Genomic DNA, 17,321 nt, shown 5'->3' on the forward strand with positions numbered 1-17,321 from the left:
TAGATATGTCTATATATACAGTCTATGGGTAACTCAAGTAAATGCTAGAATGTGATAATGTCATACTCACAAATGGGGACAAGAGATACATTTTCCTGTTAATGATATAGTACTTTGTCATGACATAGCCAAAAGGTTTATTCACAAATCTTTAATGTCATATTTTTTATCAGTGCCTAGACCCATTAACTTGCCATTTTACAAACCAAAACCTACTTTTTAAATGTATTTACTTTAGCTGTCCCCCATCTGTATTAAATAAAATGCTTATAATATGCTGTGATGTCATCTGAAAGCAGCAATAGAATATATTTTCCTATTTAGCAGATTTAACCAATGCATGGTATAAAGAGCATACATCTCGACAAGAATAAATTCAAATCAGGCCCTAGTTAAAAGTCTAGTAAAACTGTCAAACATTTGTTATATTCCTTAAAATCCCTGAGTAGTGAGGAGTCTTACCTGCTCCAGTTTGAAAATGTGCTGGTTGAAGTAATGCTGCAGACGCTCGTTGGCGAAGTTGATGCAGAACTGTTCAAAGCTGTTGTTCTCGTAATCCTCGAACCCAAAGATGTCCAGAACTCCGATGGACAGGATCTGAGCAAACACACACACAAACACACACAAGGTACAATCAACTCAGTGTTCAGCAACGTTTACAAAGCAACAGTAGAAAATACTATTTAAAAGTTCTACAATATTATCTTTGTGTTCAAGGGCAAGGCATTTCTCTCAACTGTTTGAAAATAGTGATTGAAATGTGATGACTGGTTCTTGGTGATATGGTCGTAGTATCTGTACTGGGCCATCTCTACTCTGTACTCCAGGGGTCTCCAATCTTTTTTTCTCTGATGAGCTTTACAAAACAAAAATGCCAGAGAGTTACTCATTTTAGCAGCCGCAAAAAACTAAAAAGTATTTGCCTCTTTTCCTTATATTTATTCATTTTATTTTATTATTATTAGTAGTATTATTATTAGTGGTATTATATTATTATTATTAGTAGTAGTATTATTAGTAATAATATTAATCGTAATAGTACCAGTAATACTACCCCCCCCACTTTTTTGGTATTATTATTATTATTAGTAGTAGTAGTACTAGTACTAGTACTAATAGTAATAGCAATAGCAGTAGTAATAGGTTGTTGTTGTAGTTGTTGGTGGTGGTAGGTTGTAGTAGTTGCTGTTGATAGATAATAGGTAGTAGTAGTTGTTGGTGGTAAGTAGGGATGGGCATTTGATGAAATTTTCTTAATCGATCGTCGAAAGAATTAATGATCAATTATCGATTAATCATTAACGTTTTTATATTAAAATGATCATCATTATTATTACTATCTGCACTACTAATCTGCATAAATAAATTCAACTTTACGACACATAAACCATAACGACTCTAGAGCCACATCAGCCCGTTTGACATTATAATGTGTTTAATTCAGTTTTGTTCAACTCTAACAGAAACAAAACTTAAAACCACATCACTAATTTGCATAAACTAAGCGAAGATAAAACTACAGCTCTTGTGTCGCTGATGCGGTTCAATTTCTGTCGGATTAAAAGACATGACTCAGTGGAATACAGGTTAGTGTGACCAGATTTCTGTTTGTCAAAACCAGGACACCGTACAGGGGGAGGGAGGTGGGGACTCGTCATTGACATTGCGCGACTCTCACCTGGTAAAACTTTTTCCCACTGGACACTGAAACATATGTGCTGCTTTATACACTGTGCACATGAACTCACACTTGTCCCGAACGCAATGGAAAGCGTGGAATTTCTTGCACAAGTCATCGTTAAATACACACTTGTGCTTTGGTACGTTGCAGGTTGATCGACTGTTTCTGTTTGTGTCTCGCTCCTTCTGATGCAGAGACACATGTACACACCTGTTTGGTCACGATACACACAGCAACCTACATTCGGTTTGTCGATTAAAATGAACGTAATCGATGAAATTCTTAATGATCAATTATCGATTAATCGATTAATCATGCCCATCCCTAGTGGTAAGTAGTTGTAGTTGTTGATTGTAGTTGGTAGGTGGTAGTAGTAGTTGGTGGTGATGGTAGGTAGTCGTAGTTGTTGGTGATAGGTAGTAGTTGGTGGTAGATAGTAGTAGTTAGTTTGTGGTAGATAGTAGTAGTAGTAGTTGGTGGTAGGTAGTAGGTAGTAGTAGGTAGTAGTAGTAGTAGTAGTAGTGGTGGTAGGTAGTAGTGGTGGTAGGTAGTAGTGGTGGTAGGTAGTAATAGTAGTAGTAGTAGTAGTATAGGGGAGGATAATGGGAGGGGGGTTTGAGGAATAAAAATAGTCACATTATATTATACTACTAATTGTTTGTCTCAGTGACATCTGCTTTATGTGCACTAAATTGTTATTCAGCACAACAGAACAATTTCAAAAGCTCCTTGGAAGAGGGTGGAGAGCTGCAGGATGGAGACCCCCGCTGTACTCTTGACTAGTTTCAGTGTATACAAACATGTTCTGAAATGAGGTCCTTCGATTGGTTTTTATCTGTTCATATTTTTGTCTTTTGGTCAAATTTGTACAAAATTTTGAACAGAATCCTAAACATAAATCAGAAATCTAATCGCAATGCTCGTTAGAAAAATTGTTCAGCCTTACTACAGAAGAAGCTTGCGACGGTGTGTGGCCTGATGTGTGTAATGGACTCTGTAAAGCTCTACGAGAGGCTTGTAAAAGTCCAATAAAAGTTAATATTATAATAACTTATCTACTGCTCCTGGAAGATAATAAAACGATTGAATGTCTGTATGCAAAGTAGTGCCGTTATAATACTAACATTTCAAAATCTATATCAATAATACGGAATGGACTCGCCATCGATACTACAACTATAATTAAAAACACCCTTTCTTAAGACAATAGAATGGAATTTTCAACATTACATCATAGTACTTTATGGTCTTATATTTGTTTAATCCCTAATCCAAAATTCAATATCATTCTAAAACTATTCAGGAAAGCTTCATTTCTGTCCTGTCAATGTGAATTTTTAGAATCAATACCTGCTCAAATGAGTATCTAACGTCGATACTAGTTTTATTATCCATTAGTATCTGATTTTTGATACTTTTGACTACTCTGAGCAGCTGTAAAGCACTTCCAGAGGCTTGTAAAGCGCAATAAGATTTAAGACTACAATAACTTATCTAAAGCTCCTGGAAGATAATAAAACGATTGGATGTCTACAGTAAAGTCGTATGAATCATTAGCCTTGGTTATGAGTGGACCTGTACATAAAAAGGTAGATGTTATGGAAGCATGTTTTTTTTTTTCTCAGTTGAGTTTGTCATGTTTTCTAGGAAAGAGAAGCGACAGTTATGCCTTATATTGTTTTGTTTGTTTATTTATTGTACTCTATATTTTTTTCAAAATGATGCTCAATAATTTAAAGGTGCACTGTGTAACTTTCTGATTGGGGGTCTGTTACCTGCTTGTTTCTATGCTCTGCCTGGAATGTTCCACAGTGTGACATTAAACAGCTCTATCTTACATTCATTCAGTTTCAGCTGGTTTTAAAGCTCAAAAATACCTAGAAAACTAAATATTCTGACTGTTAGCAGGGTCACCTCTCCACAGATCTGGCCTGGAACTTGGCCTGGTTTAGTTTCCGTGGAGATAGAAAGGTTTAATGCCATACTGTGAAACATTCCAGATAAAACAATAACATCTCCATGAAGAAACAGACCTTGCACCAGAAAAGTTACACAAGGCGCCTTTAAATGAAAACCTATAATATGAAGTAATTCTAAATAATGAAATTCAAATTAATAATATAAAAAGCTAAATGAACATGTTAACAATAAAATATAATAATTCTAAATAATGAAAGTTAAGTCAATAATATAAAATTTGATGAATGAATATCATAATAAAAAAGAATGAAAGACTAAAAGGATAAACGGGGCTTAAAATTAAATATTTTGACAAAGAAAACTCTATATATGGACACGTGGGAGCACTATGAAAACATTTATGACTACGTGTATTTGTAATTTTATATACACTTGGTCACCTTAAGAAATAATAAAAGAAAATTGCAAAAAAAAAAATAAATAAATACAATAAAAGTATATATGGCTAAGGTTATCTGTAATTTTCTATACACTTGGCAATAAATAAATAAATAAAATAAAATGTACGGCCAATTTTTTTTTGTAATTTTATACACACTTGGTCAATTTAATAATAAATAAGAAAAAAAAAGCGTGAACAAAAAGAGCTTGTATGACTAAGCTTATCTGTAATTTGTATACGCTTAAGAAATAGTAAACTAATAATAAATATAAATAAATAAATATAAATACATATACATAAATATAAACAAATATAAATAAAAAACATACAGGCCTAAGTTTAATCGCAATGTTATATTAGTCACCTTAAGAAATAATAAAAAGTAAAATAATAATAATAAAAAAGCTGGATATGTGGGTGTACCTTGGTGGGCTCCTCCAGGTCCTTGATGTTGAGCAGAGCGTGGTTGATCCTGAACACGATCCAGTCAAACAGAGCAGAGTACAGAGACTTGGCCATGGAGTCCCGGACCGTCCCAGCCTGCACATAAGGGAAGAGGATCAGTCAATCACTCTGAAACTGTAACACTGAAGCCCCTGCACCAGCCTCCACACTCCAACGGAACTGCAGAGGAACCGTATGGAAGATAGCTAGAGCTTCGTGAAGTCGTAGTGTGCAGTTTTGTATGTTTTTGTACATTTTTGGAAAATTGTCGTGTGGGAGCATGGGCTCGTGGGCGGAGCTTTGAACGGTATCTTACAGGTAACCGTAAGAAGGGTTCGAATAGGACCTGAGAGAGACTGTTAAATTGCTCAACCATGCATGGATGACATTTAAAACTCTTCAAGCATGTTTTTGATGAGGGAATATGGTAGAAAGCTAAAAAAAATAAAATAAATTAATTAATGAATGAATTAATTAAAATGTATTTTCTTTAAACCTAAATTGTCTCTCTCTGATCTGAATGGTCACTACCTGAAGCCCAGAACCTGCACCAATCCTGAGTCAGTGCTAGTGCAGCCTCTGCAGCTCAGGGAGGGAATTCTGGAGGTTCTGAGCTTCACCTGAGGCCTGCTCTGTCCATAGAATGAGACAAACTTGGATGTGTCTCTATCTGCAGGTTAAGGCTCTGAATAAACAGGTTCAGTTGTGATTGTAGAACCTATAGACTGTATAAAAAAGTGGACTAAAACCCGTTTACAGTTAAACGAATCCGAGTGTCACCGTATTAGTGTATCGGAAACGATCTGCGTCCAGACACGTCATTTCTGTGTCCACAGTCAAAGCACACAGTAACGCAAAACCACTTGAAACGCTCGTCACGTGATCGGCTGGTGTCACGTCTTCACAACGTACCGACGGAATGAAGTGTGAAGTTGCAGCAGATGATTTTGAGCCGAGGGAGATGGCAAATGTAAAAAGTCTTTTCCGACAATGAGGTAACACTGGATTTTAAGACGAGCAGCGGCTCAGAGTGAGGACTGACTCGCTTCTGTGTCCACGATCTCTATCCACACAGCTTTGAGCAGATTTGTTTACCTTTTACAGAAAAAAAACTTGAAACTACACGACTAACTTGCATAAATTAAGCGCTCAAAAAACAGCGTATATGAATGTGGGTTGATGTAGCTCACTATATAAGAGAATTCATTCCTGTTAACACTGAAATCTTTATATTAAATAGTAATGATATAATATTTAACGCTAATATCAAAGGCTACATTGTGAAATGTCTATTATAATACAATGATATTTTATTGATACAGCACCTTTCTACACAAAGTTACAACATTTTCTACACATGGAAACAAACTAAAATGCGATGTATAGAAAATGATTCAAACTATTCAATCACTTAGCAAATCGAACCTGCACATGTCGTTGCTTAACTGGTCAAAATAGACAATAAAACCACAACACTTTTAAAATGTTACTTGTTACTTCACTTAAGCCTCAGGAGTTTAACTCAACACGTTTAAACTGTTACAGCGTTTAGGGGGTTGAGGGCATGTGATGTAGCGCGAGGGAGCTCAGATCGACAGGACACCAGGCAAAAATGTACCCTATATTTGAACTATACTTTCGAACTATACTACTTTTTCATGGTTTGGGTGTTTCCCGCGACTTATAGTCCAGTGCGACTTCTATATTAACATTTTCAGACTGACAGCCGGAAGAGGCTCTAGTCTCGTGTGTCAGTGTGTAGTACTAATATTACTCCTGTACCACTGTCACTTCACTCTACTGCACATGTCTCCTGTAGAAAAAGCCGTTGTTCTGCTGCAAATAGTGAAATATTCAGCCGAAAACGATAATCAAGCAGCAGAGAGAAAGTTTGGAGTGAGCGAGAAACTTGTGATTGACTGGCAGAAAGTGGGGATGGAGAACACAGCTTCACAGCAACCGGGAGGATGCACCATGAAACTTTCCTGGAAGCCACCGGATGAATCGACAAAGCCTGAACTTCAATGACAATCGAAACCATCCTGTCGGGATTCAGAAAGGCCCAAATCATTCTAACTGGAACTGATTCTGAGTCCGACGACAGCTACACAGAAGAAGAAGCGGCGCTCTGTTTACATCATGGATCTATGGTTTATCTCTGGAGGTCACGCAGAAGTGACACCGACGATGAAGAATTCAGTGGATTTAGTGATTTGGAGTGAGATGGAGAGTTTGGTAAACTTATATTCTGTTGTTTATGCTATAATTATCTGAATAACTGTTCATATGTGACGTGGAGAGGAGAAATTCAGTTTGTCGACTGGACAAAAGTTTGTTCATATGTGACGTTAACATATTAACTCCTATTCAGTCTGTTGTTCTCTGTTCTGTTGTTATTACTGTAACTTGACATTCAAGATGAAATGTCGGTTCCTGGTCTCTGATTTTATAAAATACATTTCCCCAAAAAGTGCAACTTATATGTTTTTTTCTTCTTCATTGTGCATTTTTTGGCTGGTGTGACTTATACTCCGGTGCGACTTATAGTTCGGAAAATACAGTAACTCATTTCTGCATAATATGAACTGTATTTTTTTAATAAAAAGCAGTAAATCACATTGTTTAGATGAGCTGCTCAGACTGGTAAGAGTTCATATTATGACTAAGCAATGAAAAAGTGAGTTTGTCTTACAAAAAATGTCGTAAAAAAAAACATCTGTAAAATAAAAGCAATGCAGCTTTAGTCCATACATGAGGTAAAATGATAAATTATGTTTATTTTGTAATTCCAAATGAGCCTAAACGTTCAGTCAGAGTCAACCAAACCAAACCGTATGTGGCCCGGGAGTGTGATTTACATCTCCAAACCTCCAAATTCTCCGTTCCACCTTGAGATGTCAAGAAGTTGTAGTTTTTCAATGTTTCATGTGGTCACACTCTGCTTCTGACCTCTTAACCCTAAAACACAGATTTATTTTTAAAGGGACAAAACATAACAATTTTTCTATTGAATTATAATCTATTTATCTATTGATTTTAGTACATTTGTCTTGGAAAATTGTGTGTTTTTCATATATTTTATATTTATTGTGATTTTAGCCAGGCGTGATGGGTGATTTTAAGTAATTGTTTATGGAGCAAACCATTCTGCACTGGAGGACTGTAAGATTTATTTGGTAATTTGTGTTTTTATACATGTTTATTGTTCATAATCTGGATGAATGAAATGTGAAATGTGGGACCAGCTTCTTAAGTTTGCAAGACAAATTTACCCAGGGGTACGAATAAAGAAACTGAATCTAACCTATTTAGAACCGCTCAGTGTCGAACCTGCTTTTTAATCTGATCATCCTGTTTTTTATATGTCCTCTTTGGATTGTTCTGTGTACAGCATCTTTGAGTGTTTAGAAAACCATTACAGAAAGAAAATGTAGGCCAGTATTATTATGATTCACTTTCTAAAGCCTGTCTTCAGTTCATTTTTTCACTCTACATTTTGTCTTTTTGACCAACGAAATAACAGCAAAGTTTAGTTTTGTTCTGAAAGACGCGTTTGTCCCCTCACTGTGTCAGAAGAGCAGGCAGGAGTGTCACGGGAAAAGGACAGAGCACAGAGACAAGACACGCTGTGCTGGTTCAGCTCAGATGCTGCACTTTGGACCAAAATTCCGTAACATTGCCCACTCCAAAGCTGTAGTTCAGCAGAGAAGTAAAATGAATTCTTCTTCATTTTAAATCAAAACAAAGCCTGTCTGTAAACCTGTCATAAACATTCTATTTTCAAAGCGTGGTTGCTATGGCTACTGCCCCCGCGACCCGGCCCCGGATAAGAGGACGAAAATTGATGGATGGATGGATGGGTTGCTATGGCGACGACCTTTGAGCTTTAAAGTCAAAGAATGAGAGATTGTATAAGAGGAGGTAAGTGCTTCACTCAGACTCGAGACAACAGACTTTCTGAAGAGATCAGCCGCTGACTGAGATCTAAAGAGAAATTTCGTGTAGATTTATCGACTAGGCGAACATAGAAGATCACAACTTCATTCCTAATACACACACACGACATAAAATGGACTCGATGGACTTAACCAAGCGTCCGTATTACTTTTATAAGAAGAATCCTGTCAGTGCTCTGCTGGAAATCCTCATGTCGAGGAGGCAGAAGCCAGCAGAGTTTGAGATTGTTAATGTTCTGACCTTCCCAGATTACACGTACACGACAGAGGTGAGAGTGGGTTCAGTGTCGTGTCAGGCGGAGGGTCCGAGCAAACAAAAGTCCAAGTTCCTGGCAGCAGAGAAGATGCTGCAGCTGATGGGCTTCAAAGAGCTAATGGAACGTCACAATCCTCAACTCCAACCACACGAGGAGGAGATGTTCCGGCAGCACGTTGAAGAACAGCAGCGCAAATTTAAGGCACAACAGCAGGCGGCGGCAAAAGGCCCGCAAAAGACCAGGCCAGGCCACGTTCAGACCAGGCCAAGTCAGAAGCACTGGAACCAGGAACGTAGACCAAACCAGGACCACAGACCAGTTCAGGTTCATCCCAGGACCGCTCCGGAACCCAGAGTAGTCCGGGAAACAAGACCAGCTCAGGAACCTGCATCATTCCACATTCATCCCAGGACAAAACTGAGACCAGTCCAGGAACCCAGTCGAGTCCTGAGCACAGGGGAAGACCGGCCACCCCTAGTACCTCAAAAACCGAGGACCCCAGAGAGACCCAGGCCAGTCCTGAGCACAGAGGAACCTTTGCCACTCCCAGTACCTCAAAAACCGAGGACCCCAGAGAGACCCAGGCCACTCAGGTCATTCCAAGTTCATGCCAGGACAGTCACGGAACCCAAAGTAGTCCAGGAACCAAGACCAATCCAGGAACCTGGGTCATTCCAAGTTCATCCCAGGACAGTCACAGAACCCATACTAGTCGACGAACCCAAGCCATTCAAAGTTCATCCCAGACCAGCACAGCAATGTAGACCGGCCCAGACACCCGAGCTAGTTGAGGAACCCAGGCCATTCCGAGTTCATTCCAGGCCAGCGCAGGAAGCCATACCGGTCAACATCCCACAATATCCCGGACCAGGTCAATTCACCAACAGCCACAGGCCAACCCAGGTCCCAAAGATTCAGGGACCAGTCCAGAGCACAGGGGAACCACGGCCGCTCCGGGTACCTCAAAAAACGAGGACCCCAGAGAAAGTCTGGCCATTACAGAGCACAGAGGAAGACTGGCCACCCCTAGTACCTCTAAAACCGAGGACCCCAGAGAAAGTCTGGCCATTACAGAGCACAGAGGAAGACTGGCCACCCCTAGTACCTCTAAAACCGAGGACCCCAGAGAGACCCAGGCCAGTCCTGAGCACAGAGGAACCTTTGCCACTCCCAGTACCTCAAAAACCGAGGACCCCAGAGAGACCCAGGCCAGTCCTGAGCACAGAGGAACCTTTGCCACTCCCAGTACCTCAAAAACCGAGGACCCCAGAGAGACCCAGGCCACTCAGGTCATTCCAAGTTCATGCCAGGACAGTCACGGAACCAAAAGTAGTCCAGGAACCAAGACCAATCCAGGAACCTGGGTCATTCCAAGTTCATCCCAGGACAGTCACAGAACCCAGACTAGTCGACGAACCCAAGCCATTCAAAGTTCGTCCCAGACCAGCACAGCAATGTAGACCGGCCCAGACACCCGAGCTAGTTGAGGAACCCAGGCCATTCCGAGTTCATTCCAGGCCAGCGCAGGAAGCCATACCGGTCAACATCCCACAATATCCCGGACCAGGTCAATTCACCAAGAGACACAGCCCAACCCAGGTCCCAAAGATTCAGGGACCAGTCCAGAGCACAGGGGAACCACGGCCGCTCCGGGTACCTCAAAAAACGAGGACCCCAGAGAAAGTCTGGCCATTACAGAGCACAGAGGAAGACTGGCCACCCCTAGTACCTCAAAAACAGAGGACCCCAGAGAAAGTCTGGCCATTACAGAGCACAGAGGAAGACTGGCCACCCCTAGTACCTCAAAAACAGAGGACCCCAGAGAGACCCAGGCCAGTCCTGAGCACAGAGGAACCTTTGCCACTCCCAGTACCTCAAAAACCGAGGACCCCAGAGAGACCCAGGCCACTCAGGTCATTCCAAGTTCATGCCAGGACAGTCACGGAACCCAAAGTAGTCCAGGAACCAAGACCAATCCAGGAACCTGGGTCATTCCAAGTTCATCCCAGGACAGTCACAGAACCTAGACTAGTCGACGAACCCAAGCCATTCAAAGTTCGTCCCAGACCAGCACAGCAATGTAGACCGGCCCAGACACCCGAGCTAGTTGAGGAACCCAGGCCATTCCGAGTTCATTCCAGGCCAGCGCAGGAAGCCATACCGGTCAACATCCCACAATATCCCGGACCAGGTCAATTCACCAACAGCCACAGGCCAACCCAGGTCCCAAAGATTCAGGGACCAGTCCAGAGCACAGGGGAACCACGGCCGCTCCGGGTACCTCAAAAAACGAGGACCCCAGAGAAAGTCTGGCCATTACAGAGCACAGAGGAAGACTGGCCACCCCTAGTACCTCTAAAACCGAGGACCCCAGAGAAAGTCTGGCCATTACAGAGCACAGAGGAAGACTGGCCACCCCTAGTACCTCTAAAACCGAGGACCCAGAGAGACCAGGCCCGCTGACTGAATTTTAGGGTCCTGGGGAAATAAACCTCAAATGGGCCCGCCTCTAATATAAATTATTAGGGGGGGGGCCCATGAGCCCCTAACCCCCTCCCCTGTCAGCACCTGTCACCTGCCTGAACACCCAAATTCACTAAATTCTTAAAATTGGATTCCTAATTTATTATGTTTATATAAAACANTTTCTTTATTCGTACCCCTGGGTAAATTTGTCTTGCAAACTTAAGAAGCTGGTCCCACATTTCACATTTCATTCATCCAGATTATGAACAATAAACATGTATAAAAACACAAATTACCAAATAAATCTTACAGTCCTCCAGTGCAGAATGGTTTGCTCCATAAACAATTACTTAAAATCACCCATCACGCCTGGCTAAAATCACAATAAATATAAAATATATGAAAAACACACAATTTTCCAAGACAAATGTACTAAAATCAATAGATAAATAGATTATAATTCAATAGAAAAATTGTTATGTTTTGTCCCTTTAAAAATAAATCTGTGTTTTAGGGTTAAGAGGTCAGAAGCAGAGTGTGACCACATGAAACATTGAAAAACTACAACTTCTTGACATCTCAAGGTGGAACGGAGAATTTGGAGGTTTGGAGATGTAAATCACACTCCCGGGCCACATACGGTTTGGTTTGGTTGACTCTGACTGAACGTTTAGGCTCATTTGGAATTACAAAATAAACATAATTTATCATTTTACCTCATGTATGGACTAAAGCTGCATTGCTTTTATTTTACAGATGTTTTTTTTTACGACATTTTTTGTAAGACAAACTCACTTTTTCATTGCTTAGTCATAATATGAACTCTTACCAGTCTGAGCAGCTCATCTAAACAATGTGATTTACTGCTTTTTATTAAAAAAATACAGTTCATATTATGCAGAAATGAGTTACCGTATAATATATTGAAGGATAATTGGATATAGTAATTATGGTGACAGGCCTACGTATAATTCAACATAAAAAGAGCCGGTCTCAAACGACTCTGACACAAACTAATCCAAAAGATACAAGTACACACAAATGTTTTTTTTTTTTTTATTATTTTTTATTAATTTTTTTCATTCACTGGTGTTTTCATTAAGGTGAATTTAAATAATTCCAAATTGGTTCTATTTTAGACATTATTATGCCTGCATGGGCCAGATATATAGTTTTTGTGTTTCATTCAGCAATTCACTCCAAAAAATCTTCTAATTCTTTGGGGTGAATTTTAAAAGTGCCAAATTATTTGAGTGTTTTATATCTGTCCCATGTAAACATAATAAATTAGGAATCCAATTTTAAGAATTTAGTGAATTTGGGTGTTCAGGCAGGTGACAGGTGCTGACAGGGGAGGGGGTTAGGGGCTCATGGGCCCCCCCCCTAATAATTTATATTAGAGGCGGGCCCATTTGAGGTTTATTTCCCCAGGACCCTAAAATTCAGTCAGCGGGCCTGGTCTCTCTGGGTCCTCGGTTTTAGAGGTACTAGGGGTGGCCAGTCTTCCTCTGTGCTCTGTAATGGCCAGACTTTCTCTGGGGTCCTCGGTTTTAGAGGTACTAGGGGTGGCCAGTCTTCCTCTGTGCTCTGTAATGGCCAGACTTTCTCTCTGGGGTCCTCGTTTTTTGAGGTACCCGGAGCGGCCGTGGTTCCCCTGTGCTCTGGACTGGTCCCTGAATCTTTGGGACCTGGGTTGGCCTGTGGCTGTTGGTGAATTGACCTGGTCCGGGATATTGTGGGATGTTGACCGGTATGGCTTCCTGCGCTGGCCTGGAATGAACTCGGAATGGCCTGGGTTCCTCAACTAGCTCGGGTGTCTGGGCCGGTCTACATTGCTGTGCTGGTCTGGGACGAACTTTGAATGGCTTGGGTTCGTCGACTAGTCTAGGGTTCTGTGACTGTCCTGGGATGAACTTGGAATGACCCAGGTTCCTGGATTGGTCTTGGTTCCTGGACTACTTTGGGTTCCGTGACTGTCCTGGCATGAACTTGGAATGACCTGAGTGGCCTGGGTCTCTCTGGGGTCCTCGGTTTTTGAGGTACTGGGAGTGGCAAAGGTTCCTCTGTGCTCAGGACTGGCCTGGGTCTCTCTGGGGTCCTCGGTTTTAGAGGTACTAGGGGTGGCCAGTCTTCCTCTGTGCTCTGTAATGGCCAGACTTTCTCTGGGGTCCTCGGTTTTAGAGGTACTAGGGGTGGCCAGTCTTCCTCTGTGCTCTGTAATGGCCAGACTTTCTCTGGGGTCCTCGTTTTTTGAGGTACCCGGAGCGGCCGTGGTTCCCCTGTGCTCTGGACTGGTCCCTGAATCTTTGGGACCTGGGTTGGGCTGTGTCTCTTGGTCAATTCACCAAGAGACACAGCCCAACCCAGGTCCCAAAGATTCAGGGACCAGTCCAGAGCACAGGGGAACCACGGCCGCTCCGGGTACCTCAAAAAACGAGGACCCCAGAGAAAGTCTGGCCATTACAGAGCACAGAGGAAGACTGGCCACCCCTAGTACCTCAAAAACAGAGGACCCCAGAGAAAGTCTGGCCATTACAGAGCACAGAGGAAGACTGGCCACCCCTAGTACCTCTAAAACCGAGGACCCCAGAGAGACCCAGGCCAGTCCTGAGCACAGAGGAACCTTTGCCACTCCCAGTACCTCAAAAACCGAGGACCCCAGAGAGACCCAGGCCACTCAGGTCATTCCAAGTTCATGCCAGGACAGTCACGGAACCCAAAGTAGTCCAGGAACCAAGACCAATCCAGGAACCTGGGTCATTCCAAGTTCATCCCAGGACAGTCACAGAACCTAGACTAGTCGACGAACCCAAGCCATTCAAAGTTCGTCCCAGACCAGCACAGCAATGTAGACCGGCCCAGACACCCGAGCTAGTTGAGGAACCCAGGCCATTCCGAGTTCATTCCAGGCCAGCGCAGGAAGCCATACCGGTCAACATCCCACAATATCCCGGACCAGGTCAATTCACCAACAGCCACAGGCCAACCCAGGTCCCAAAGATTCAGGGACCAGTCCAGAGCACAGGGGAACCACGGCCGCTCCGGGTACCTCAAAAAACGAGGACCCCAGAGAAAGTCTGGCCATTACAGAGCACAGAGGAAGACTGGCCACCCCTAGTACCTCTAAAACCGAGGACCCCAGAGAAAGTCTGGCCATTACAGAGCACAGAGGAAGACTGGCCACCCCTAGTACCTCTAAAACCGAGGACCCAGAGAGACCAGGCCCCGCTGACTGAATTTTAGGGTCCTGGGGAAAATAAACCTCAAATGGGCCCGCCTCTAATATAAATTATTAGGGGGGGGGCCCATGAGCCCCTAACCCCCTCCCCTGTCAGCACCTGTCACCTGCCTGAACACCCAAATTCACTAAATTCTTAAAATTGGATTCCTAATTTATTATGTTTACATGGGACAGATATAAAACACTCAAATAATTTGGCACTTTTAAAATTCACCCCAAAGAATTAGAAGATTTTTTGGAGTGAATTGCTGAATGAAACACAAAAACTATATCTGGCCCATGCAGGCATAATAATGTCTAAAATAGAACCAATTTGGAATTATTTAAATTCACCTTAATGAAAACACCAGTGAATGAAAAAAATTAATAAAAAATAATAAAAAATAAAAAAAAACATTTGTGTGTACTTGTATCTTTTGGATTAGTTTGTGTCAGAGTCGTTTGAGACCGGCTCTTTTTATGTTGAATTATACGTAGGCCTGTCACCATAATTACTATATCCAATTATCCTTCAATATATTATAAACGGAACAATCATTTTCTAGTTTGTCTCTCAAACAGAAAACACTTGTTTCACCTGGTGATGTCATGAAGTAATACAGGAAGTGCTCCACTGTGTTTTTTAAAATCCATGCACCTTCTTTAGAATCATTTGGATGATTCAAGCTCTGGAATTCACTGGGATTCTGCTGAATTTAGGGAAAAAAGTAACTGTTAATTTCAGAACTACCACTAAGTGACATAGACCATAGACCGATTATATGAGTGGACATAGCTAACGCGCGAGCCACCGTGTGCCAAATAGGAAGTTCGTCAGGAGGCTCTTCTGGCTCCTTCTTATCTTGGCTCCAATTGACTTACATTGTGATCTAGTGGCCCCTCTCCCTCTAACCGCTGCTGAGAGTCTCATCTTTTTATTTTGGTCTTAAAATGTTCGTATTAACTCGCGACACATGATCCTGATTTTATTTTTTATCGCTATTTTGTCCGTCAAAAATATCGTATTCATACCATAAAGCCTGGCTCCAGATTTGCTCCTGTAATAATGATAAAACATGCTTCCTGTGTAATAACTGTCTCCTGATGCTCAATATGTGACAGAAAAACTTGTTTTATTCAGTCATCATTTCACATGTTATTGATAAACAGTGTTGGGGTGTAATGGATTACATGTACCAAAGTTACGTAATCAGAGTACAAATTATGAGTAACTGTATTCAGTTACAGTTTCAGTGAGTGGTAATTGGATTACAGTTCCTTAGTTGAAATAAATGGATTACATGACGATATTTTCCTGTTTTCACATTTTGGGGTATTCCCTTTTTTGTTTTTTTGTTTTTTTTCCCTCGGTAATTCCACTCATTGTCGGACACTAAACCAGGTCTAAACCAGGTCTAAAACCAGGTCTAAAGCAGGACTAAAGCAGGACTAAAGCAGGACTAAAACCAGGTCTAAACCAAGTCTAAACCAGGTCTAAAACCAGGACTAAACCAGGACTAAACCAGGACTAAACCAGGATTTAACAGGACTAAACCATGCTGCGTGGACCATGTCTCCTCCTCTTCTATCAATCATATTTTTAATACAGTTAAGTAAAGACTGGGCTTTTTTTTAATTGTCTTTTAACAGACTTATGTGAAGATTTCCTAGTCTTTGCTTCTCTACAGCAAATCAAGTAATCCAAAGTATTCAGATTACGTTACTCACTTTAAGTAATTTAATGGATTATGTTACAAACTACATTTTGGGGTATGTAATCTGTAATCTGTAGGGGAATACATTTTAAAAGTCACCTTCCCAACACTGTTGATAAGTGTCATTTCATTCAGTTATTTTTGGCAGCTCATGCAAAATAACTTTTCACATTGTATCTTCTGCACATTTACAAGCACAATTTGGGTTTTGGAACGGAACATCCATTACACAATATTTATGAAGCACTTTCTGCTACATCAAACGTGTCATAGGTGTAGCTGCCGCGTCATCGTAGCAGCTTTAGCTCGTTGTCACATGGAAGGGTGACAGAAATACGCTGCAATTTGTTTAAAAAAAAGCCCAATCAATCTAAAAACCACTTCGGCGAAATATATAAGACCCACACATCACTCTTAGAAGGTAAAAAGCTCTGAAAAGTTGATTTTGCATGAGATGGGCGCTTTAAACTCTTTAAACTGTGATGAGATTTTGGATTACCAAGACACACACCCAAATGATGTTCTCCTGTATCTGGGAGAGCTTCACCTATAACTCCTCTGTGACCCACACGATGAACATAATGTGATGTCATTTCAGAAGTTGTTTTCTTTGCTACAATTTGAGTTATGCTCTTTCTGTTTGGTATCAGCTGATTGTTACTCTGTAAAATGATTCCGCTTCTGCACTTTGTATAGCACCATGTGGATATGAAGTCCTCAGGTGGACGTGTGGAATTAAGATCAATTTACCAGATTCAAATGCTATGATCGTCTTTAATCTGTTATTTGCACTATGTACATTTTCGCATGGTGACAAGTAGAGCACACCGCCAGGTTAAATTACAGATCAGATTTGTGGAAAGGCAATCCCCCTCACTGTGCAATACATTTCAAGCTCCTGTTGAGTAATGTTATTTTGGAACATGACTAGGACTGTAACGATAACAGATTTTGTAGGATGATTAATTGACCAAGAATTTATTGCGTTAAACAATAATATTGACATTTTGAGACCAATTTCACCTATTATAATGACCATGGAATAAAAATGCAAATACACCCTTTCAAAGATCAATAAACTTTACTTTCTAAAGAACATTTAACACAGGAAATGTTAGACAACTAAAAACAATAGGTCTAAATAAAACAGACTTGTTAACATAAGAATAGCCTAATGTGTCTGGTTTACAGCAAGGACTTGTTCACAAAAATGTACTTGA

The 17,321-nt window shown here is 41.1% G+C and overlaps 1 protein-coding gene across 8 annotated transcripts in view; it reads right to left on the reverse strand.

The window, feature by feature from the left end:
* The window catches only part of myo9aa (myosin IXAa), a 297,586-nt gene that overhangs the window by 81,315 nt on the left and 198,950 nt on the right, over positions 1 to 17,321 (reverse strand). For all 8 annotated transcript variants that reach the window (XM_055155019.1, XM_055155018.1, XM_055155017.1 and 5 more), the window contains 2 exons: positions 4,467 to 4,583; positions 463 to 597 (listed from right to left, as the gene is read on the reverse strand). In XM_055155019.1, coding sequence (XP_055010994.1) covers positions 463 to 597; positions 4,467 to 4,583 — 252 coding nt within the window. The remainder of the gene's footprint in view (positions 1 to 462; positions 598 to 4,466; positions 4,584 to 17,321) is intronic.

The sequence above is a fragment of the Boleophthalmus pectinirostris genome, unplaced genomic scaffold, assembly GCF_026225935.1.
Source record: "Boleophthalmus pectinirostris isolate CB_2022bp ecotype Guang Dong unplaced genomic scaffold, ASM2622593v1 HiC_scaffold_19, whole genome shotgun sequence".
Classification (NCBI taxonomy): Eukaryota; Metazoa; Chordata; class Actinopteri; order Gobiiformes; family Gobiidae; genus Boleophthalmus; species Boleophthalmus pectinirostris.